The sequence below is a fragment of the Staurois parvus genome, unplaced genomic scaffold (assembly GCF_062004578.1).
Source record: "Staurois parvus isolate SC_StPar_1 unplaced genomic scaffold, SC_StPar_1.0 ptg000449l, whole genome shotgun sequence".
Classification (NCBI taxonomy): Eukaryota; Metazoa; Chordata; class Amphibia; order Anura; family Ranidae; genus Staurois; species Staurois parvus.
Window position 1 is genome coordinate 1,568,302 of NW_028318245.1, and position 24,216 is coordinate 1,592,517.

Consider the following 24,216-nt stretch of genomic DNA (forward strand, 5'->3'; position numbering starts at 1 on the left):
GATCCAGTCATGGGAACCCACCAGAGAGATGTCCCCATCCTCTGTATTCCCGGGATTCCACACAGGAAGGTCACACCAGCCCTCACCATCATCAGGTTGATGGAGCCAGTACTGAGAAACCACCAGGGAGATGTCCCCATCCTCTGTATTCCCTGGATTCCACACAAGAAGGTCACACCAGTCCTCATCATGATCAGGTAGATGGATCCAGTAATGGGAACCCACCAGAGAGATGTCCCTGTCCTCTGTATTCCTGGGATTCCACACAGGAAGATCACACCATCCCTCACCATCATCAGGTAGATAGATCCAGTAATGGGAACCAACCAGAGAGCTGTCCCCATCCTCTCTATTCCCAGGATTCCACACAGGAAGGTCACACCACCCCTCACCCTCATCAGGTTGATGGAGCCAGTGATGGGAACCCACCAGAGAGATGTCCCCGTCCTCTGTATTCCCAGGATTCCACAGAAGATGACTCCATCCTTTACCATGATCAGGTAGATACAACCTCAAATCTTAGAGTGTATTCCTGGGTTATTAGCAATTATGTTTTCAAGGTGTTATTTCTATCATTCTTTGTGTTGAGGCATCACAACTGGTGAAGGTAAAAGTTGAGATTAAAGAGGAAGAAGGTGCGGGATCTGTGAGAGGTGATCCTCGCTCTACAGAGGAATTTGGGATGATGGTGACAGTTAAAGAGGAGGAATCTTCTCTAGATGTTGGCACCGGTGAGTAATGCAGAAAGGTATTGCTTTGTTCCCTTTAGTCCAGCACGCCTAATGTATGCACATCCGTACAAAAAAATGGAAAATCAGACCTTGCATGGTTTCACTTTAGCCTTCTCACTTCTGGAAAAGGGCTCTGTTCACTCATGGTTGCATTCAGAGGAAGGTTTGAGGCCCCCTCGTCTGAACTATTTAGATACACCCAACTTAGACATTGGATTACTTCCACCTTTAGGCCATAAAGACATTTCTTCCACTTTGACATCTTTCGAACATACAACATGTGCCACCACACTCCCTTTAGTGCCCAAACAGATCTCCATAGTTTATTCTCTCCTTGACCACCGGTCTTCTCCTACTCGGCACACTTATGTGGTGAAACAAGAGACCTAAAATCTAATAAAACAGGAAAAAAAATGGATGGATGTTTCAAATACGACTTCCGATTGTACCATCAATATCACTACCCATGAGTTGACATATAAAGTTCTATCCAGGTACATGGTCCCCTTCAGAGAGGGAGAGAAGGTTTCCACCATCTCTACTTTTGGCTTTGGTCACTCATGGTTGCATTCAGAGGAAGGTTCAAGGCCCCCTCCTCTGAACTATTTAGATACACCCAACTTAGACGTTGGATTACTTCACCTTTAGGCGATAAAGACCTTTCTTCTACTTTGACATCTTTCGAACGTACAGCATATGCCACCGCACTCCCTTTAGTGCCCAAACAGATTTCCATAATTTATTCTCTCCTTGACCACCAATCTTCTCCTACTGGGCACACTTATGTGGTGAACACAAGAGACCTAAAATCTAATAAAACAGAAAAAAAAAAAAAATAGATGGATGTTTCAAATACGACTTCTGATTGAAGGTTCAAGGCCCCCTCGTCTGAACTATTGTCAGGGCGGGGCTGTGGAACGGACAGGTAGGCCTAGTGGCAGGGTAACGCACTGGCTGACGACAACCACCACCAACAGACCGAAGTCCCTCAGGGCGCGGAGTCTAAGTCCCAGGCTGCCTTTCACCAGGGCCCCTGATGGTGGGGATGGACTTGACGCAGCCAGGAACCAGGTCGCAGCCCTCGAGACACCCCGGCTGCGGTAATGGCCGCCGCCAATGGCGTGTAGCTGGTGAGAATGACAATAGCGTAGTCAGGCAAGCTGGGTCGACAACAACTGGACAAAACAGTACAGAACAGTAGACAGAGAATCACAGGTCACGGGCCGGGTTCAGCAACGGAAGGTCAGATCGAAGGAAAACACAGAGAATGGTCTTAATCACAAGCCGAGTCAGAATACCAGAAGAGTCACGAGCGTATACACAGAGCTGTAGGAAGACCAAGACACAAGACACAAGTGCAAAGAGCATGTGCGGGCCACAGGCTTATATGTCATCAGCCACACCCCTCTGGGGGATGGACCTCAGAGACCTGAAGGCATAAAAGGATTCCCACCATGCACAGCAGAATCCAAGATGGACACCAGCACATGGAGTAACAAAACCTCAGGGAAAAGGTAGGACCTTGACAACTATTTAGATACACCCAACTTAGACATTGCATTACTTCACCTTTAGGTGATAAAGACCTTTCTTCCACTTTTGACAACCCCTTCAGAGAGGGAGAGAGGGTTTCAGCCATCTCTACTTTTTAATCTGGTTAATGGGATCTTCCTGATAAGCCTTTTTCCTTTCAGGGTTTGATCAGGTTAATGTCAGGAATCAGCAGCGGGGACGGCCAAATCTGCATAGCTACACTCAGACCACATATATACGTAAAGTCAAATTTATTTACAGTAAAACCAGGGGTGTATGTACAGTGGTCGCAATTGTGGCCTGGCCCCATGCTCCAGGGGACCCGTGCAGCCCTTCTGTACCCGTGGATAGGAGGGATGACGGGTGGCACATAGAGGAACCAATGCCCTGTTTTCCCTTCAGCGGCTGCAGGGGGGAAATGAAAGGGATTGGTTCCTCTCCATGCTGGCTCGTCACCACTCCTATCCACCTCCTGCTGTGATTGGGCCCCTGTGTGCTCCCCTCACACCCTGCAGCATTGCTAGATTCCCCCGCTTCCCTCTCCTGTCAGCTGCTATGGGTAATCTGTCAGGATGGAGAGCTGGGAAGGGGCCCTTCCTTGTCTTGAATAGTCAGTAATCGGTACCGATCGCTGACTCTATCCATTCATAACTGAGGCATAGTAAACTGTTTATTATGCTTCGGTATGTGAATGAAGGGGAAGCTTTTGTAAAAAGCTATTCCTGTCCATTCAATCTGTACAGCTAAGGCTGCAGATATGGAGAATGAGGGCCGCGTCCTCAATCGTCTTTCTCGTCTCAAAGGTAAAACATCATAGGTCTGTTTAGACCCCCGATATCTTACCAAAGACCCCAGCGGGGCTCCTAACAAATTGTAAAAAAATGAATAAAAAAATAAAATTGTATACAAGAAAAAAAACAAAAGAAAATGGTCAAAAATAATAAAAAAAACTACTGACACCAGTGGAGGAGCTACCAGGGTTCGCAAAGGTCGCACTTGCATCCAAGCCCTGTCGTTTCATCTCTGTGGAGAGACTGTGAGACAGCAGGAAAGGGGCCAACTGCAGATCACGTAAAAGGGTCCAGCAGCGGAACCGTAATAAAGGGCTCTGCGACAGAAGTAAAGGGCTCTGGCATCGATAGGAAGGGACCCTGGTTCAGGGGGGCTGTGACGGGAGTCACTTTGGGTGGGGGGGCCCATGGAACACAGCTCACTTCGGAGAGATGGGGAGACCCCTGTCTCAGCTCCCCATATCCCTCTTATGTGTAAGTCACCCTGTGCCTGTTAGGGGTACAGGGTGATCTGTCCTAATATTGGGGTGGGGGGTTGCTGAAGGCAGCAGGGTTCAGGGTATAGGTACAAGGCAAAGAGCACGATCAAAAACAGGAACAGCTAGTGGTATTGTCACATACCTGGTGATGGAGGCCAATGGAGAGAGGGCTTCCCTTGCGGCTAAGTTCCCGACTTCCCTGAGAATGGGACAGCAGGAGTCAGGCCCAAAGTGGCACAGGTTGCCTGTAGGAGTGCTCGTTGGTGATTCACCCAGGAGCACAGCTGATACACTGAGATGAGGTCTGCAGACAGGTGGTGCCTGTGTGAGGTATGCAAGCCCTTCTGGGGAACAGAGGATTACTGGATAGCCGGTTCAAAGCCAAGGTACGGTACCGGGTGGAGATCAGAGCAAACGTAGTCAGATGGGATAGCCGAGGTTATACACAGAGGAGTGAGAGGGAATATCCGTTAGCCAAGTCAAGCTCAGGTCAGGGTTTTAAGCAGAGAAGCCAGGTCCAGAAGCAAGCTGAGTCGGTATCAGGAAATCACAGTAGCACAGGAACAAGGTACTGGGGAGCCAGAGATCAACCAGCACCTGGGAGTAGTGCAGGGCTATCTTATAAAGGCCCTTTGGCGCCAAATTTGAGCCGCTGTGAACTTCTGCGGCCATGCAAGGTACTGGCAGGGGTGCCAGGTCTCCTAACACCTCTGCCGAGGACAGGTATCTTGGGAGCAAAGAAAAACACTGGAATAAAGGGGAAATGTAGAGGAGGCACTAAATACCCTCCCAGTAGCCATCATCAGCTGGAACTGATTACTGGAATCTGTGACACCCACTGTTGGAAACCAGAACTACGACCTTCTGCTCTGGGAAACACAACAGCTGATCCAGGTCCAGACCGGTAGGGATTTTTCTTTGTGAGCTTTATAGTTAACCTTTCCTCCTTTTTCGACTATCTCAAAGGATTCCTTGCCATTCTGCTAGGAATTTATTCTCAACACAAGAACCTGATCAGCAGCTTGAAACTCTCTGACCTTGGTGGACTGGTTGTACAACCGACTTTTGACTGGTGGTATTTTTTTCCTCTGGAGTCCAGACTTACAAAACAGCTCTCTCCTCTTCACACTCACTTCTTCTGTCCCTCAGCTAGGGAGGTCTTTGGAGGAAGTCTCTTCCCTCCCGAATTAACCTCAGGTCAGCCTTGCCCCAGGATGACTCTGCACAGCTTTTACTCGTTTCTATTTTATATTGCTGTTACGATTCTGCCGGAGCTTTGAGAAAACAACCAACAAGTATCGTTGGTTGCAAAAAAAAGAACAATTTTTTTGTGTTCACAAAATACTTCTTTTCAGCAGGTGGACCCAATGTGAAGACCCCGGAGAGACATCAGGTTCTGCCTCTGGACTATAATGTAGAAGACAATGACGTTGTCGAATTTTCTCCAGAAGCAAACATCGATACTCAAACGATACATCCTAAACCTTACTTTGTGGACAGGTCAATGGATTCCTCTAAACCTAAAGATTTGTTCGACGAGTCATGCGCTGTTTCCAATGAAATCCATCCAGGACTTCACATCGAAGACAGGTCCTTGGATCCATGGAGGTCCTCTTCCAGTAATTTAGATCCTTCACACAAAGATGATAAAATAATCCTGTGGTCTGAAGTCAATGAAGGTTTTACATCGCAGTCGCCTCTTACTGAAAGGACAAATGTAGGGGAGCGTCCGTATCAGTGTTCGGAGTGCGGGAAAGGTTTCAATTGGAAAGGACACCTTCTCAGGCACATGAAATGTCACACCGATGAGCGTCCTTACTCATGTTCAGAGTGCGAAAAATGTTTCAAACACCGAGCAGACCTTCTTAGGCACCAGAGATGTCACACCGGTGAGCGGCCTTTTTCATGCTCAGAGTGCGGGAGATGTTTTACTCGCAGGCACGATCTTACTACACATCTGAAAAGTCACACAGGTAAGAAGTCTTTGTCTTGTCTAGAGTGCAGGAAATGTTTAATTGAGAAGACAGTATATACAGTACTAGAGGAGTCAAGAGGACACCTTCTCCAAGTGGCGTTTTTCCTCTTCAGAGTGCGGAATGTGTTTTACAAAGGTAGAGCTTCCCCCGTAGGAGCCGCTGGTATTAACTGGCTTTTCCCCAACAGTACAGAGGCCACCAGTCACCCAAGCACCAGTCCATTCACACCGGCTCCAAAAACACTAGGAGATGACTTTTTAAGATTTATTACTTGAAGAATCTTTAACAGGAGAGGGGTTAGGTCATGGTCTACTCCAAAACAGAACTTAGCAATTCAAGGGTAGTCATCTCCTTAGGCATTTGAGGGTGTTAGACAATCTAATGCAGGGTGTCTCAACCGGGGTTCCTCTAGAGGCTGCTAGGGGTTCCTTAACTAGGGTTCCTCCAGAGGTTGCTAGGGGTTCCTTAACCAGGGTTCCTCCAGAGGTTGCCAGGGGTTCCTTACCAGGGTTCCTCCAGAGGCTGCTAGGGGTTGCTTAACCAGGGTTCCTCCAGAGGTTGCCAGGGGTTCCTTACCAGGGTTCCTCCAGAGGCTGCTAGGGGTTGCTTAACCAGGGTTCCTCCAGAGGTTGCTAGGGGTTCCTTAACCAGGGTTCCTCCAGAGGTTGCTAGGCGTTCCTTACCAGGGTTCCTCCAGAGGCTGCTATGGGTTCCTTAACAAGGGTTCCTCCAAAGGTTGCTAGGGGTTCTTTAACCAGGGTTCCTCCAGAGGCTGCTAGGGGTTCCTTAACTAGGGTTCCTCCAGAGGCTGCTAGGGGTTCTTTAACCAGGGTTCCTCCAGAGGTTTCTAGGGGTTCCTTGAGTAATGAGCAATTTCTGCCTCTCAGATAAGTTCCCACAGACACCATTGATCTTTTTAGCTATCTGTAAGGGGGTAATTCTCCCCAATGACTACAAGTGTGAGGAGCATTCTTTCTCAACCAGAGTTCCATGGAACCCTGGGGGTTCCTCGAGAGGTTGCTAGGGGATCCTTGAGCAATTTCTACCTCTCAGATAAGTTCCCACGGACACCATCGATCCTCTTAGCTGTCTGTAAGGAGGTAATTCCTCCCAATGGCTACAAGTTTAAGGAGCATTCTTCCTCAACCAGAGCTCCATGGAACCTTGGGGGTTCCTCAAGAGGTTGGTAGGGGATCCTTGAGCGATTTCTGCCTCTCAGATAAGTTCACACTGACACCATTGATCATTTTAGTAATCTGTAAGGGGGGAATACTTCCCAATGACCACAAGTGTAAGGAGCATTCTTCCTCAACCAGAGTTCCATGGAACCCTGGGGATTCCTCGAGTAGTTGCTAGGTGATCCTTGAGCGATTTCTGCCTCTCAGATAAGTTCACACTGACACCATTGATCATGTAATCTGTAAGGGGGGAATTCTTCCCAATGACACAGGTGTAAGGAGCGTTCTTCCCACCGACCATCACACTAATGTATCATGAGTTGTAGATATTAGGGGTGCACCGAAATTTTGGTGGCTGAAACATTTCGACCAAAAACACCCCTATCGGCTGTTGGCCGATATGGAAAAAAAAGCACCGATACAGGTGCCGAAAAAAACCTCACCCCCTCGCCACTGCCACCGGGCACCGCTCGGTAGTTCTCAGCCTTACCTGAGAAACCATCGAACGATCCCAGCGCTGGGCATAGAGATGAGTGAAGGAAAGATGGTCTCCACTCATCTCTATGCCCTTGGAGGACCGGAGCGATGTCACTTCCGGCTCCGGCTATTTTGTTTTTTAAATCACACTAGAAAAAATCTCCATGGGTGATGTTTTAAAAATGTCTACAGGTTAGCAGTGTAAAGTTACAGAGGAGGTCTAGTGTGAGAATTATTGCTCTTGCTCCAACGTTCATGGCGATACCTCACGTGTGTGGTTTGAACACCGTTTACATATGTGGACTGGCCTACGTATGTGTTCCCCAGTATGTGCGAGCACGGGGGGATGGGGGCACTTTAAGCTTCTTTTAATTATTTATTTTTATTTTTTTGCACTGTCCCTTTTAGAAAAAAATTTCATCACTTTTATTCTTATCACAAGGCTTGCATGCATCCCTTGTGATAGGAATAATTAGTGACAGGTCCTCTTTATGGAGAGATATAGGGTCAATAAGACATAATGAGTGACAGGTCCTCTTTATGGAGAGATGTGGGGGGTCAATAAGAAATAATTAGTAACGGGTCCTCTTTATGGAGAGATATGGGGGTCAATGAGACATAATTAGTGACGGGTTCTCTTTATGGAGAGATATGGGGGGTCAATGAGACATAATTAGTGACGGGTCCTCTTTATGGAGAGATATGGGGGTCAATGAGACATAATTAGTGACGGGTCCTCTTTATGGAGAGATATGGGGTCAATGAGACATAATTAGTGACGGGTCCTCTTTATGGAGAGATATGGGGTCAATGAGACATAATTAGTGACGGGTCCTCTTTATGGAGAGATATGGGGACAATGAGACATAATTAGTGACGGGTCCTCTTTATGGAGAGATATGGGGTCAATGAGACATAATTAGTGACTGGTTCTCTTTATGGGGAGATATGGGGGGACAATGAGACATAATTAGTGACAGGTCCTCTTTATGGAGAGATATGGGGGGACAATGAGACATAATTAGTGACAGGTCCTCTTTATGGAGAGATATGGGGTCAATGAGAAATAATTAGTGACAGGTCCTCTTTATGGAGAGATATGGGGGGTCAATGAGAAATAATTAGTGACGGGTCCTCTTTATGGAGAGATATGGGGGGACAATGAGACATAATTAGTGACGGGTCCTCTTTATGGAGAGATATGGGGGTCAATGAGAAATAATTAGTGACAGGTCCTCTTTATGGAGAGATATGGGGGGACAATGAGACATAATTAGTGACGGGTCCTCTTTATGGAGAGATATGGGGGGTCAATGAGACATAATTAGTGACAGGTCCTCTTTATGGAGAGAGATATGGGGGGACAATGAGACATAATTAGTGACGGGTCCTCTTTATGGAGAGATATGGGGGTCAATGAGACATAATTAGTGACGGGTCCTCTTTATGGAGAGATCTTCTTCCGTTCCCCCTCTTCCTCTTCCGTTCTTCTTCTTTTTCTTCTTCCGTTCTACTTCTCCTTCTTCCGTTTTTTTTCTGCTTCCGTTCTTCTTTTTCTTCTTTTCTTTCTCTTCCGTTCTTCTTCTTTCTTTCTTCTTCCTTCTTTTTTTCTTCTTTCTTTCATTCTTCTTCCCGGGAAAATCGGCCGATCGTCAAAATCGCCTGTGAATTTTCCAACTTGACCGATAAAAAAAAAGTGCCAAAACCCCGAAAAATGGCCGACCAATTAACCCACTAAGGCACCGAAATTTTTTTTTTTTTCGGCTGAAAAATTGGCTGATTTTCGACCCGTCTATGGCCTGCATAAAGCATTAGATATAGTGGAGGCTTTCTTTCCTTCACTCATCTCTATGCCTAGCACCAGGATTTTTTTTTTTTTTATTGTAGCTTTAATGACACGCTTCTTTCTGACAGGCGGACACACCACCATGGAGAGATTGTCTCTGGACTACAATATAGAAGTCATTGACATCGCGGATTATTCTCCGGAAGCGAACCCCGATCCTCAGACTATACATCACAGCCCGTACTACGTGGACCGATCGATGGATTCCACCAAACCTGAAGATCCTTTCCTCAAGTCGCACGCTCTTCCCAATGAAATCCACCCGGGACTTTACATTGCAGAGAGCTCCTTGGACCCGTCCAATCCCCAGAGATCGTCTCCTGACCATTTGGATCCTTCATCAAACCAAGACGATGACGTCATCCTGTGTTCTGAAGTCAGCGAAGGTTTTACGTCGCGGGCGTCCATTCCTGAAGAGCCAAGGACCAACCCGGTGGAACTTCCGTATCGGTGCTCAGAGTGCGGGAAAGGTTTCAATTGGAAAGGACACCTCCTCAGGCACATGAAATGTCACACCGATGAGCGTCCTTATTCTTGTTCGCTGTGTGGAAAATGTTTCAAACACCGAGGAGATCTTCTAAGACACCAGAGATTACACACCGGTGAGCATATTTTCTCAGACTCTGAACATGAAAAAAAAAATGTTTTACTAGACCTTTAAGCTTCTTATTAGGTGAGAGTGTGGGAAATGCTTCATGCTGAAAACAGCACTACCGATACACAAGACATCTTCATATTTAGGATGTGTGGGAAAGGTTTCATGCTGAAAACATTTCACAAGATACACGAGAGCAGTCACGCGGGCGAACGTACGTCTTCATATTTAGGATGTGTGGGAAAGGTTTCACTCTGAAAGGACAACTTCTCCAAAACAGAAACGTTACAATAACAAGCATCCATTTTCCTGTTCAGAGTTGTAAAATGTTTCATGCTGAAAACAGCACTACCGATACATAAGAGCAGTCACGCGGGCAAACATACTTCCTCATATTTAAGATGTGTGTCTATCACTTGCTGCTACGTCCAGACAGGAATGTAAACAGCATTTACAAGCAGACCGAGGGTAATCGCCAGTGTAGCAGGTTTACCACAGATGTAGTTAGGATTTCTGCTCTCCCGATCAGCCCGATGACTAAGCCCCTGTGGGTGTGGTGAAACGCGTCGGGGGTGTGGTTTTGGCAGAGACACGCAGGCTGAGGCCACTTTTCGCTCTTGTTTACATGGCTGTTCGGGGGTGTGGCAATCCTAACTACCTGATATAACCTTCTGGAGCAGCTATTGGATACGCCAGAACCCTGTCCTTCAGTGGGTCTGGGGAAGAAACTGCCTTCAGCGGCGCTACACTCTCTGGCTTGAGTGGCACCACACTTTCTGGTTACCAGGTCATAGGTTTACACACACACCATAGCCACCATGACTTTTTTAATGGAAACAAGCACTGTTCATAACCTCTACTGGTGCAATTCTGACCTTTAAAGAAAATTGTATCACTTGCTGCCACGTCCAGACAGGAATCTAAACAGCATTTACAAGCAGACCGAGGGTAATGGCCAGTGTAGCAGGGTTACCACGGATGTAGTTAGGATTTCTGCTCTCTCGAACATGGCTGTTTGGGGTGTGGTGTTCCTTCTAACTACCTGAATTAGCCTTCTGTTGCGGCAATTGGATATACCAGAACCCTGTCCTTTAACGGGTCCAGGGAAGCGATCACCTTGAGTGGCGCCACACTCTCTGGTTTGAGTAGCGCCACACTCTCTGGTTACCAGGTCACAGGTTTACACACACACCATAGCTTCTATGACATGTTTTAATGGAAAGAAGCACTGTTCGTAATTTCTGCTGGTGCGATTCTGACCTTTTTAAAGAAAATGTATCCCTGCCACATCCAGACAGGAATGTAAACAGCATTTACAAGCAGACCGAGGGTAATCGCCAGTGTAGCAGGTTTACCACAGATGTAGTTAGGATTTCTGCTCTCTCGATCATGGCTGTTTGGGGCGCGGTGATCCTTCTAACTACCTGAATTAGTCTTCTGGAGCGGCACTTGGATATGCCAGAACCCTGTCCTTCAATGGGTCTGGGGAAGCGATCGCCTTGAGTGGCGCCACACTCTCTGGTTACCAGGTCACAGGTTTACACACACACACTGTTCATAACTTCTGGTGCGATTCTGACCTTTTTAAAGAAAATGTCTGTATCACTCACTGCCACGTCCAGACAGGAATGTAACGGGGTTTACAATATGGTAAGCCACTGCACAGGCAATATTGCTCTGATTTCTAATTGTAACCTTCATACTACAGTTTTTAAATTTTGTTTTATACTCCCCCCCCCCCCCCCCCCCCCTTCAAGTATCACTTCCTTTGTGCTGCCCGCCCTTCCCACTTTTATTCTTCTTTCCTCATTTTGTTTTGTATTCTTTTACTAAATTCTATTTTATTTTGCTGTTATGATTGTGAACAGGTGGACACAATGTGACTGCCTCGGAAAGACATCAAATTGTATCCTTGGACTATAATGTAGAAGACAATGACGTTGTAGAATATTCTCCAGAAGCAAACATCGATCCTCAGAATATGCATCACAAACCTTACTATGTGGATAGCTCGATTGATCCCTCTCAACCTGAAGAATCCTTTCAAACGTCACATACTGTTACCAGCGTGATCCATCCAAGCTTTCACGTTGCAGATCTATCCTTGGACCCATCTAATCCGCAAGGATCGCCTTCCAATAACTTAGATCAGTCTTCACACACAGGCCCTAAAACAGTCCAGTGTTCCGAAGTCAACGAAGGCTTTACACCGCAGGCAGCAAACGCAGTGGAGCGTCCCTATCAGTGTTCAGAGTGCGGGAAGAGTTTCAGTTGGAAAGGACACCTCCTCAGGCACATGAAAAGCCACACCGATGAGCGTCCTTATTCATGCCCGGAGTGCGAGAAATGTTTCAAACACCGAGGAGACCTCCTTAGGCACCAGAGATTACACACCGGTGAGCGCCCTTTCTCATGTTCAGAGTGTAAGAAATGTTTCACTAGAAGACACGACCTTTTTGCACATAAAAGGAAAAGCCACATGGCGAGAGTTATTTTTCCTGTCTAAGAGTGCGGGAAATGTTTCACTTAGAAAAAGGTACTTTCTGTACAGCGGAGAAGTCACACGGGTGAACATACTTCTCCATACTTTAGAAACTATGAAAGGACGCCTTCTCCGACGCTAGAAATGTCACGTTAGCGAACTCCGTTTTTTTTTTTTGGTTTTTTTTCTTCAGAGTGCGGAAAATGTTTTACACTAAAATCAGACCTAATTACACGTCAGAAATTCTGATGCTAGTGTCAAATGTAAAGTATTTCATAGACTGTTCTGTAGAACAATGGTGCAAGTCCTTTTCTTAGACTACATCTGAACTACTTGGGATGGTGTCAGGTGCCTGTATTATACTTACCTGTTGTATCGAATATGAAAAAATATCTCACAGTACAAACGACACACTATAGCGTGTACCCAGTGTCGGGACAAGGTCGTGCAGTGCCCAGGGCGAAGGTGCCAAGCCGTGGCCTCGCAAAATCTATGAGCATTAGGTATCAGCAAAGACCCCCTCCCTCCTCCCAAATAAATTCAAGCACTATGGGGGGGGGGGGTACAGGATTGCAGGGTTGGGGCCCCGCACTAGAGATGCCACTGGCTGTCGGACTGCCACTGTGTATGCTTTCCCGCACCCTACCCACATCCTTTGCTGGGAAGAGATGGGGGAGTGTAAATGAACACTGCACAGCGGTGATCCGGCAGTCCCGATCCAGGAGGAGGAGCTGGAGGAGAGAGAGAGCACAGCCTGTCCCTCTTTCCAGCTCTCCTCTCCAGGTCTAGCTTGTCTCACTGACAGTAGTGAAGCTTCTGTCGGCTTGTTGGTAGGAACTCGCCATGCAATGCTCCCACTCCCACCTCACAAGATACTGGGGCACCCACCCCTCTTGCCCACCCCTTGTCGAGGACAGTTCATAGCTCTGACCGTTAGTGCTCACGCACACGGGATGTTTTTACAGCGGCTGTTGTTGGCTTTTGACTTTTTTTTCTACAGCCAATAAACCCCCCAGCATGTTATCCTATGTGTCTGTGCACACATAGACTGGAATCAACTGTTTTTTGTATTGGTGTCACTAGGGATGTCAGTGACACCAAGTCAGTTCCCCCCCCCCAGTGTCAGAATGCCCGCCGTTTTTTTCCTACAGCTAGTAAACCTCCCAGCATGTTATCCTATGTGTCTGTACACACCAGGGGCGGACTGACCATTCGAGCACTCGAGCACTGCCCGAGGGCCCGGGGTCAGTAGGGGGCCCCATGAAAATGCCCCTGGTACCTTTTTATAGGCTTTTTTGGGTGTGCTTTGAGTGTGGGCAAGGACACAGTGGCCCCATGATCCCCTATTGCCCGGGGCCCCATGAGTTGTCAGCCCGCCCCTGGTACACACATAAACTGTAATCAATGTTTTTTGGGTGGAAAAAAAACCCAGGACTAGCGGGTTTCTAGAGGAGTTTTTTAGCTGTAAAAATGCTCTAACGCTGAAAAACACTGCAAACCGACAGTTTTTTTTACCAAAAAAAAGTTTTTTTGGAAAAAAAAAATGCTATAAAACAAACGCAGAAAATCGCGGGTAAACGCGGCAACACGCTAATGCAAAAAATGCTAAAAAAACCCTGAAAAATTCACGTTTTTTTAACGTGACTTTACACAGCAAACGTTACCGGCGTTCTCAAAATGCCCCGTGTGTATGGAGCCTTACAGGAAATCTCTATATCATTCACTGCCACACCCAGACAGGGATGTAACAGCATTTACAATATGGCAGGTCCTTACATAGGTTAAAAAAATATGTTTTTTTACCAAAAAAAGGGGGGGTTTTTGTTAAAAAAAAATGCTAAAAAATGCCAACACGGGTAAACGCGGCAAAACGCTAATGCAAAAACGCTAAAAAAGGCTGAACAATTCATGTATTTAGTGTGACTTTACACAGCTAACGTTACCGGTGTTCTCAAAACACTCCGTGTGTATGGAGCCTTCCAGTAAATGTCTGTATCACTCGCTGCCACACCCAGACAGGGATGTAACCGCATTTACAAGATGGCAGCTCCTTACATAGGCCAAAGTGTGATTCGAGCATTTAGAGATTCAGCTTAATGACTTTCAAATATTTTATTGAAAAATAAGGAAATGGTGTAGGAAAATATTTGCTGTAAAAAAAAAAATAGGATGTTCACCCTTGAAAGAAAAAAAATAAATTTGGCACCTACAAATACTGTAGTTGTTGACTTTTAAAAAAAAAAGGGCACCAGCTTTGTAATTTTGTCAACCTGACACAAACAAGTGCTGAAAAAGTGACAGCGGAGCTCAGTCTGTCTTCACGGGACTGAGATTGAGCCCTGCAGTCACTTTTGTAGCAGTTGTTTTATTATTCTGGGTCACGATCCTGCGCAACGTCCTTTTTTGTTTCTTTCGGTCGGTTGACCGTGTCAAATTCACTTCTGCTTATCTGACGACGGTTTCCCGGAAACTGTATGCGTCGCCGTAACCTTTGATACTGTACCACGCGACTGAGAGGACTGAGACTGAGCTCTGCAGTCACTTTTGCAGCAGTTGTTTTTATTATTCCGGGTCACGATCCTGCGCAACGTCCTTTTCCCGGAAACTGTATATGCCGCCGTAACTTTTGATACTGTACCTCGCGACTGAGATTGAGCTCTGCAGTCACTTTTGCAGCAGCTGTTTTATTATTCCGGGTCACGATCCGGCGCAACAGCCTTTTTGTTTATTTCGGTCGGTTGACCGTGTCGAACGCACTTCTGCTAATCTGATGACGTGTTCTCGGACGCTGTATACACCACCATAACTTTTCATATTTTACCTCGCGACAGAGGACTGAGATTGAGCTCTGCAGTCACTTTTGCAGCAGTTGTCTTACCTCGAAAAAACTGCAAATAAATTGACTTCGGAGGCGCCAGCTAAGCGACACCAACAATTCCCTCTTTGAACCTCAGTAAGCTCTGCTATGACTCCGTATTACAAGCAGTGAATGACGAAAGTGAGGCTTCCCACACATTAGCTAGGTGTCTCATCACACAACGAAAGCAACTTTCCACGGGAAACACGTCGTCACTTTCACACCTGCAAATCATGTAGTGTTTTTTGTTTTTTCCTCCTAACCCCCGTACTTATTTTCATTTTTTTTATATTTGAGAATGAACGTATCCTCAGGGGAGGGGCGTTTATTTGTCATCGCTCTTCTACGACGGCGTCACACAACCTTTTTTTTACTGTTCACATCTCCGAAACTCCTCCTTCTACAACAGGTCACGTGGTGTTTACAAAGACCTCCCTTTTTTTGGGAACGCCATTTGTACAGAAACTTGTCGATGTCTCATTTTATTATATTTTGTATTGTGAACTTTATTAATAAAAAAAACACAAAAAAAAACTTTGAAAAATGAAAAAGTCGTTCTCAGCATTCAGTAAGAGATCGAATTATGAAGTATAGACCATCGACGCGTGAAGAATCAATTTTCAAGTTTTTTTGTACTCTTTGTGCTTTCCCCCCTTCACTCTCCTTTCCTCGCCTCTTGTTGTTTTTTGTACGCTTTTTAGTATATTTTATGTCGCTTTTTATGATTTGTACGACTCTTAATGCCAGAGCGTTGAGACCAACACAGCCGTTGACTGCTAAACCTGATTGTTTGAACTCGATGTTAATAAAATACCTCTTTACAGGTGGACACAGGGCGACTCCCCCGGAGAGACATCAGATTCTATCTCTGGATTTTAATGCGGAAGATTCCCACGAAGCGAACGCCGGTATCCAAAAAACGCATCGATCGACGGACCCCTCTGAACCTGTTGATTTTTTTCAAACGTTGCCTGCTTTGACTGATGACGTCCATCCAAGCCTTCCCGTTGCAGATAGATCCTTGGATCCATCCAACCCCCAGAGATTGTCTTCCAGCGCTGATGTCCATCCAAGACTTCCCGTTGCAGATCCATCCAACCTCCGGAGATCGTCTTCCAGCGATGATGTCCATCCAAGGCTTCCCGTTGCAGATCCATCCAACCCCCGGAGATCACCTTCCAGCGATGATGTCCATCCAAGACTTCCCGTTGCAGACAGATCCTGGGATCCATCCAACCCCCGGAGATCGTCTTCCAACGCTGATGTCCATCCAAGACTTCCCGTTGCAGATCCATCCAACCCCCGGAGATCGTCTTCCAACGCTGATGTCCATCCAAGACTTCCCGTTGCAGATCCATCCAACCCCCGGAGATCGTCTTCCAGCGATGACGTCCATCCAAGACTTCTCGTGGCAGATAGATCCTTGGATCCATCCAACCCCCGGAGATCGACTTCCAGTGATTTAGATACTTCTTCGCGCACCAATGATGAAGTGATCCTGTGTGCTGAAGTTTTTATGTCTGAAGATCCAAGGGCGAACGCGGGGGAGCGTCCGTATCAATGCGCGGAGTGCGGGAAGAGTTTCGGTTGGAAAGGGCACCTTCTCAGGCACATGAAAAGCCACACCGATGAGCGTCCTTTTCCGTGTTTAGAGTGTGACAAGTGTTTCAAACACCGAGCGGACCTCCTCAGGCACCAGAGGTCGCACACGGGCGAACGTCGATTTTCATGTCCTGAGTGCGAGAGAGGTTTTACTCTGAAACATGACCTCCTGATACATCAGAAAGGTCACACGGGCGAGAGCTCTTTTTCCTGTCTAGAGTGCGGAAAATGTTTCACGCGGAAGACCGCGCTCCCAATACACCAGAGAAGTCACACTGGCGAGCGTCCTTTTTCGTGTTTGGACTGCGGGAAATGTTTCGCTCTGAAAGGACACCTCCTCCGACACCAGAAAGCTCACACCGGGGAGCGCCCTCCTTTCTCCTGTTCGGAGTGTGGGAAAGGTTTTGCTCTGAAATTAGACTTAATTGCACATCATAACTCCCATGCCCTCTGATGTGGAATGGTGATTCATCACATTTTTTTTTATTTGTGTAACGATCTCGTAGGTCCTTTCTCTGACCACATCTAAACTATTTTGGATAGTGTTAACCCCCCCCCCCTCTATTTTTATTATTACCCATTGTATCTAAAATGGAAACTTATCACATGGTAGAATATGCCATATTGTAAAGTCGTACAAACGCAACATGTAGAAAAACTCGACACGGAAGGAGAACGATCATACAATGTAAAAGGTATGTTGGAGGACACAGTGGAGCTTGATGGGTATCAGAGGTTTTATTCTGTGTCTTGAGATGGAACTGTGATGATTGCACTCTCAGAACCTTGTGCAGGGATTTTTTTCGACTTCGGGACAACGATACAAGCACCAGCAGATTGAGAGTGCTCGTCTGGAGCAGATAAAGTACACAGATAACCCTTTACACGGACACTTGGTAACCACCACCTTGTGTTTATCAGAAACATGCTCCATTCATAGCATCTGCTACTGCGATTCAGACCTTTATCACTCGCTGCCACACCCTGAAAGGAATGTAACAGCACTGACAATATGGCAGCTCCTTACAGAGGCGAAATTGCTTTATTTTATCACTAAGCTGAATCTGTGAATGATCTCATTTCGAAAGACAAGGAAATGGGGCAGGATTACAAAACAGAAGTCCGGGGAGAGCGGATATAGTGAATGCGAGGTCTGGGGAGAGCAGATTTAGTGAATGCAGGGTCCGGGAAGAGCAGATGTGGTGAATGCGGGGTCTGGGGAGAGCGGATACGGTGAATGCGGGGTCCGGGGAGAGCGGATACAGTGAATGCGGGGTCCGGGGAGAGCGGATACAGTGAATGCGGGGTCCGGGGAGACCGGATACAGTGAATGCGGGGTCCGGGGAGAGCGGATACAGTGAATGAGGGGTCCGGGGAGACCGGATATAGTGAATGATGGGTCCGGGGAGACCGGATATAGTGAATGCGGGGTCCGGGGAGACCGGATATAGGGAATGATGGATCCGGGGAGACCGGATATAGTGAATGCGGGGTCCGGGGAGACCGGATACAGTGATTGCGGGGTCCGGGGAGAGCGGATACAGTGAATGAGGGGTCTGGGGAGACCGGATATAGTGAATGATGGGTCCGGGGAGACCGGATATAGTGAATGCGGGGTCCGGGGAGACTGGATATAGTGAATGCGGGGTCCGGGGAGAGCGGATATAGTGAATGCGGGGTCCGGGGAGAGCGGATATAGTGAATGATGGGACCGGGGAGAGCGGATATAGTGAATGATGGGTCCGGGGAGAGCGGATATAGTGAATGAGGGTCCGGGGAGACCAGATATAGTGAATGATGGGTCCGGGGAGACCGGACATAGTGAATGTAGGGTCATGGGAGAGCGGATATAGTGAATGCAGGGTCCTGGGTTTAGTAATACTTAAATAATATTGAATTATTATTTTAATGAAAGACAAAAAAATAGAGCAGGATTACAGAACTCATAAGAAACAATAAGATAAATGGGATTAAAAGTGAAAGTAAAAGTCATTTGCTGCCACACCCGGACAGGAATGTAACAACTTTAACAATATGGTAGCTCCCTACAGAGGCAAACGCGCTTTACATTATCATTAAGCTGAATCTCTGAATGATCTCCTTTCGAAAGACAAGGAAATGGGGCAGGATTACAAGACACATAAGTGTAACGGAACCGACCCAGTCTGCACTTGGGTACTTCTGTTAGACTACCGCTTCCCTGTCCGAACACCAACAACAGACACCACCGCTGACCATACAAGACTAGACGACACCAGTCTGTCTGAACATGAAAATCTTTATTTGAAACTCAAACTGGCTTTTTATGCACTTAGGGGACAATCCCCCCTCCCTGCATAATGACACAGGGCGGGGCAATCTATACTTAGCAACAAGAGACACACAGGTATTCAAACTTCACAACAGCAGACAGTCCCATCAGGAGGGAGGGCTGCTGGAGACACCCCCTACTAAGCTAATACACATAAACACATACATCCCATAATAGTTTGCTACCAAGCAAGACACACAATAGAACAATGGGATGCAACCACATGGTATTAAAAAAATCAACAACCCCCCACCCCAATATTAGGACAGCTCACCCTGTACCCTTAACAGGCACAGGGTGAATTACACATAATAGAGATATGGGGAGCTGAGACAGGGGTCTCCCCACATCTCCAAAATGAGCTGTGTTCCATGGGCCCCCCCACCCAAAGTGACTCCCGTCACAATAAGAAACCATAAAATAAATGGGATTAAAAATGAAAGTATAAGTCATTTGCTGCCACACCCAAAATGGAATGTAACCACATTTACAAGACGCTTGTTTCCTACAGAGTCAAAAGCTCTTTAAGTTCTGATGAGATCATTCAGAGATTCAGCTTAATGATTTTTTAATTATCCTTTTAATGAAAGATGCGACAAATGGTGCAAGAAAGTATTATTAAGTATGAAAATAAAATCACTGAACAGACATAAGCAACAGTAAAAAAAAGTGATAAATATTTAAAGCGGAACTAATCTCTTTCTTTCAATGTTAACTACTATACTGCTAGATGTAGTAAATAGAAAGGTATGTTATATTTACTTGTTTTAAACTTTGTTTTTACTTTTCTTCAGTTGCTTCCTGGTTTCTATCCTAGGGGCCAAAACCACATTGAGAATACATCATAAGGGCCAGCCCCCCCACAAAGTCAAAAGGTTTAAGGGGTTTGATGTAGGAGTGCTCAAGTGTTTATTATGCTCCAGCAGACACGCCCTTACTACCAGCTATTCTATATCCATCTGACAAGGTTTTCCAATCCAACAACTAACCTGTTATTACAAAGAATGAAATTACGATTTGTTAGAGACCAAATATAATATAATATTATGTATGTCTTACTTAGGTCTAGTGTACTTTGTTAGCCTTGTGGACATTATGGCACAAGCAAGTTTGGTGTCTAACTGGCTGGCATCTTTATCTATCTATGCATTCAGTTGTATCCGAACCTTGGCGATTGCATGGACTGTCACTCCTAAGTGACTTTTTCCATGAATTCTCTTAGCAATTATTTTACAGGGTAGGTTGCCAGGTCTTTCCCCAACCCGTACCATGCAGAAGATCCTGCATGGCCAGGGATGCAACTAGGACAATTTAGACAAGAGCCAATTAACCTACCAGCATGTCTGGAGTGTGGGAGGAAACCAGAGTACCCGGAGGAAACCCACACAAATACAGGGAGAACATGCAAACTCCATGCAGGAGGCACCATGGTTGAGAATCGATCCCATGACTCAATTACTGCAAGGCAGAAGTGCTAACCACTAAGCCACTGTGCCACCCGGCACCTTTATAGTAACTACTTTTTATGAAGGTAACTTTGTTACAGTAAGAGTTATGGACATCGTATGAGACTTTTAATTTGTAAGGACTATATATCCAATGGCAACTTTTACCTGCAAGCAGTGATTCCTGCATTGCACTGACTGCTCTGCAGTTCAGAAAGCAGGCTCTGTGAATTTTATGCCTACTCACTGGGTGTAGTGAATTCATGGCACAGAAATTCAAGACAGTAAATGTGTGTGGAGCTTCACAAACTTCAATATTATTCAGTATCATAGGAGTAGGCTATAAATAATAATGAATATTTGATTTTGACCACAGATATGCCTTAGGATCTGAGGGGTTACGTTCCAATAAAATCCAATATATTATTCAGCAGGAGATGAAGCTTATCCCCGCATTTTGAGCTATGCACTGATGCAAAATTGTATGTCCTGGTCGAACAGAACCACCCAGGGACCAGCAAAACCATTATATGGGGCCTAGTCCATATAATGTCCTAATCCTGACCCATCCATCTGGCTAGTCTTTGGCAACTTGAGGAGGCCAGAACTTCTATTCCCAGCAAGTGACGTAATGAGAACGAAACAAAAGAAGACGGGCTAGGGCTCTGTTGGATGTTAAAAAACATAGCAGCTAGCACAATACCATAATACATTCACCGGCCACTTTATGAGGTCCACTTGTTCAATTGCTTTGTAACACAAATTGCTAATCAGCCAATCACATGGCAGCAGCTTGATGCATTCAGGCATCTAGACCTGGTGAAGATGACTTGCTGAAGTTCAAACCAAGCATCAGAATGGGGAATAACGGGGATTTAAGTGACTTTGATCGTGGCAGGGTTGTTGATGCCAGACGGGATGGTCTGAGTATTTCAAAAACTGCTGATCTACTGGGATTTTCCCACACAACCATCTCTAGGGTTTACAGAGAATGGTCCGAAATTTTTTTTTCCAGTGAGTGGCAGTTGTGTGGAGAAAAATGCCTTGTTGATGTCAGAGGAGAATGGGCAGACTGGTTCTAGATGATAGAAAAGCAACAGTAACTCCAATAACCGTTCGTTACACCCAAGGTATGCAGAATACCATCTCTGACTGCACAACACATCCAACCTTAAAGCAGATGGGCTACAGCAGCAGAAGACCACACCGGGTGCCACTCCTGTCAGCTAAGAACAGGAAACAGAGGCTACAATTCGCACAGACTCACCAAAATTGGACAATAGAAGATTGGAAGAACATTGCCTGGTCTGATGAGTCTCAGTTTCAGCTGCAACATTCAGATGGTGGTGTCAGAATTTGGTGTAAACAACATGAAAGCACGGATCCATCCTGCCTTGTATCAGTGGTTTAGGTTGGTGGTGGTGTGATGGTGTGGGGGATCCATCCTGCCTTGTATCAATGGTTCAGGCTGGTGTTAGTGGTGTCATGGTGTGGTGGATCCATCATGCCTTCTATAAACGGTTCAGGCTGGTGGTGGTGGATCCATCCTGCCTTGTATCAACGGTTCAGGCTGGTGGTATCATGGTGTGGTGGATCCATCCTGCCTTGTATCAATGGTCCAGGCTGCTGGTGGTGGTGTCATGGTATGGTGGATCCATCCTGCCTTGTATCAACGGTTCAGGCTGGTGGTGGTGGTGGATCCATCCTGCCTTGTATCTACGGTTCAGGCTGGTGGTGGTGGTGTCATGGTGTGGGGGATCCATCCTGCCTTGTATCTATGGTTCAGGCTGGTGGTGGTGGTGTCATGGTGTGATGGATCCATCCTGCCTTGTATCAACGGTTCAGGCTGGTGGTATCATGGTGTGGTGGATCCATCCTGCCTTGTATCAATGGTCCAGGCTGCTGGTGGTGGTGTCATGGTATGGTGGATCCATCCTGCCTTGTATCAACGGTTCAGGCTGGTGGTGGTGGTGGATCCATCCTGCCTTGTATCTACGGTTCAGGCTGGTGGTGGTGGTGTCATGGTGTGGGGGATCCATCCTGCCTTGTATCTATGGTTCAGGCTGGTGGTGGTGGTGTCATGGTGTGATGGATCCATCCTGCCTTGTATCAATGGTTCAGGCTGGTGGTGGTGGTGTCATGGTGTGGTGGATCCATCCTGCTTTGTATCAATGGTTCAGGCTGGTGGTGGTGGTGTCATGGTGTGGTGGATCCATCCTGCCTTGTATCTACGGTTCAGGCTGGTGGTGGCGGTGTCATGGTGTGGTGGATCCATCCTGCCTTGTATCAACGATTCAGGCTGGTGGTGATGGTGTGGTGGATCCATCCTGCCTTGTATCAATGGTTCAGGCTGGTGGTGGTGGTGTCATGGTGTGGTGGATCCATCCTGCCTTGTATCCACGGTTCAGGCTGGTGGTGTCATGGTGGGGGGTATTTTCTTGGCACTAGCAAGGTGGACCTAATAAAGTGGCCGGTGAGTCTAGATAGCATAATAAACATATTAAACAGCTACAGAGCACCAAGGTAATATAATGAGTCTCCTTTCTCAGAGCTATGGCAAGTTCCCCGAAACGCGTCAGATGGCAAAGCCATCGATTCACTAGTTGGAGTTAGATAGCAGATGTTTTTTATATTGCGCCAAGTTCTATACTCTATTAGCTCACTTAGCTTATGAGTATAATTTATGTCTTCCTTTACTTGTAACCAAATGCTAAGGATAATGCGCTCTGCGTTTGCACGCTCACTGTGTTTCATTGGATTTCCCTACTATCAAAGAGGGCTGCACCTCCCACCCTTCCGGCTGATTCTGGCAGAACTCAATATGATGGGTGCCTCTACCATTTCTGAGTGCTGAAAGTCTCAATTTTTCTTGCTCATCCTAAATTTCTGTACATCATTTTTTTGTGTATTATTACCTTTGTACATATTTCTATACACGGCCCGTGTACAGCTATTAAATCATAAAATGAATAAGTGCTTTCTGTGTACTAAGCTGAGAATTCGTCCTCCTTAGAGAGAGTGTGGCATTGTGTTACCGGTGTCTGTAGGCTCGGTGTATGTTTTTTTTTAACCACTTCCCGTCCGCCTCATGTATATAAACGGCCAGACGGTGGCAGTGCAGGAACGGGTGGCCGTTTATAAATGGCCTCCCCGCCCTCTGCTTGTGCATGCTTCTTGGGAGCGCGCAGCACCATGATCCAGTGCCCGCTGCGTCCTCCAGATCGGATCGTTGTACGGGACCTCTGTGTGAGGTCCCGATCATGTGATCACTGATTGGCCAATCGGTGATCACATGCAGAGTATTAAGCAAGATGTCACTTCTGACATCACTGCTTACTACGTGTGAAATCTGTGAATGATCACAGAGATCACATGGTACAGGGCCATTCACAACAGCCTTGTATCATGTGACAAGCTGTGCCCAATCACAGCTCACACAGTAGTTCTCAATGGCTGCAGGAATGCAGCCAGAGAGAAGGAGAAATGATTGCTTTTACAGCCTTTATGGGTGTAAAAGCAATCGGTGTAAAAAAAGAAAAACTTCATCACCCCCCACAAGTAGTACAGTGTCACCATGGTGACACTGTACTGCTAGGGTGATAGTATGTAAAAAAAAAAAAGTTTAAAAATTATCATTTTTGGTTATAAACTAATTTGGGTTATTTTTTTTTACTAAAAAGATAACTGAATAAATTTTGGCCGAGATTTATGAAGAAATATTATTTATTTGCAAAAATTTTTAAGAAAAACACTTTTTTCAAAATTTTTTTACTTTTTCATTTATATAGCAAAAAAAATAAAAATCCCCGTGGTGAATTAATACCACCTAAATAAACTTGTATCTGTCTCAAAAAAATGCTAAAAAATTCATATGACTACAGTGTTGCATGACCGCGCAATTGTCACTCAAAGT

The 24,216-nt window shown here is 46.1% G+C and overlaps 1 protein-coding gene across 1 annotated transcript; it reads left to right on the forward strand.

Annotated features, from left to right (window-relative positions):
• Nucleotides 1-23,294, forward strand: LOC149453258 (uncharacterized). The gene is made up of 6 exons (XM_089688211.1): nucleotides 1-500; nucleotides 590-731; nucleotides 4,890-5,507; nucleotides 9,080-9,613; nucleotides 11,475-12,002; nucleotides 15,770-23,294. Exons 2-6 carry the CDS (start codon nucleotides 683-685, stop codon nucleotides 16,999-17,001), a joined length of 2,961 nt encoding a protein of 986 aa, XP_089544337.1. The 5' UTR covers nucleotides 1-500; nucleotides 590-682; the 3' UTR covers nucleotides 17,002-23,294.
• The last annotated feature ends 922 nt before the right edge of the window (nucleotides 23,295-24,216 follow it).

Coding starts and splice junctions, on each gene's coding strand:
- LOC149453258 (XM_089688211.1), top strand. CDS start 683: ATGATGGTGACAGTTAAAGAGGAGGAATCTTCTCTAGATGTTGGCACC. Junction 5,508..9,079: donor ACATCTGAAAAGTCACACAG/GTAAGAAGTCTT, acceptor TCTTTCTGACAG/GCGGACACACCACCATGGAG. Junction 9,614..11,474: donor ACACCAGAGATTACACACCG/GTGAGCATATTT, acceptor GATTGTGAACAG/GTGGACACAATGTGACTGCC.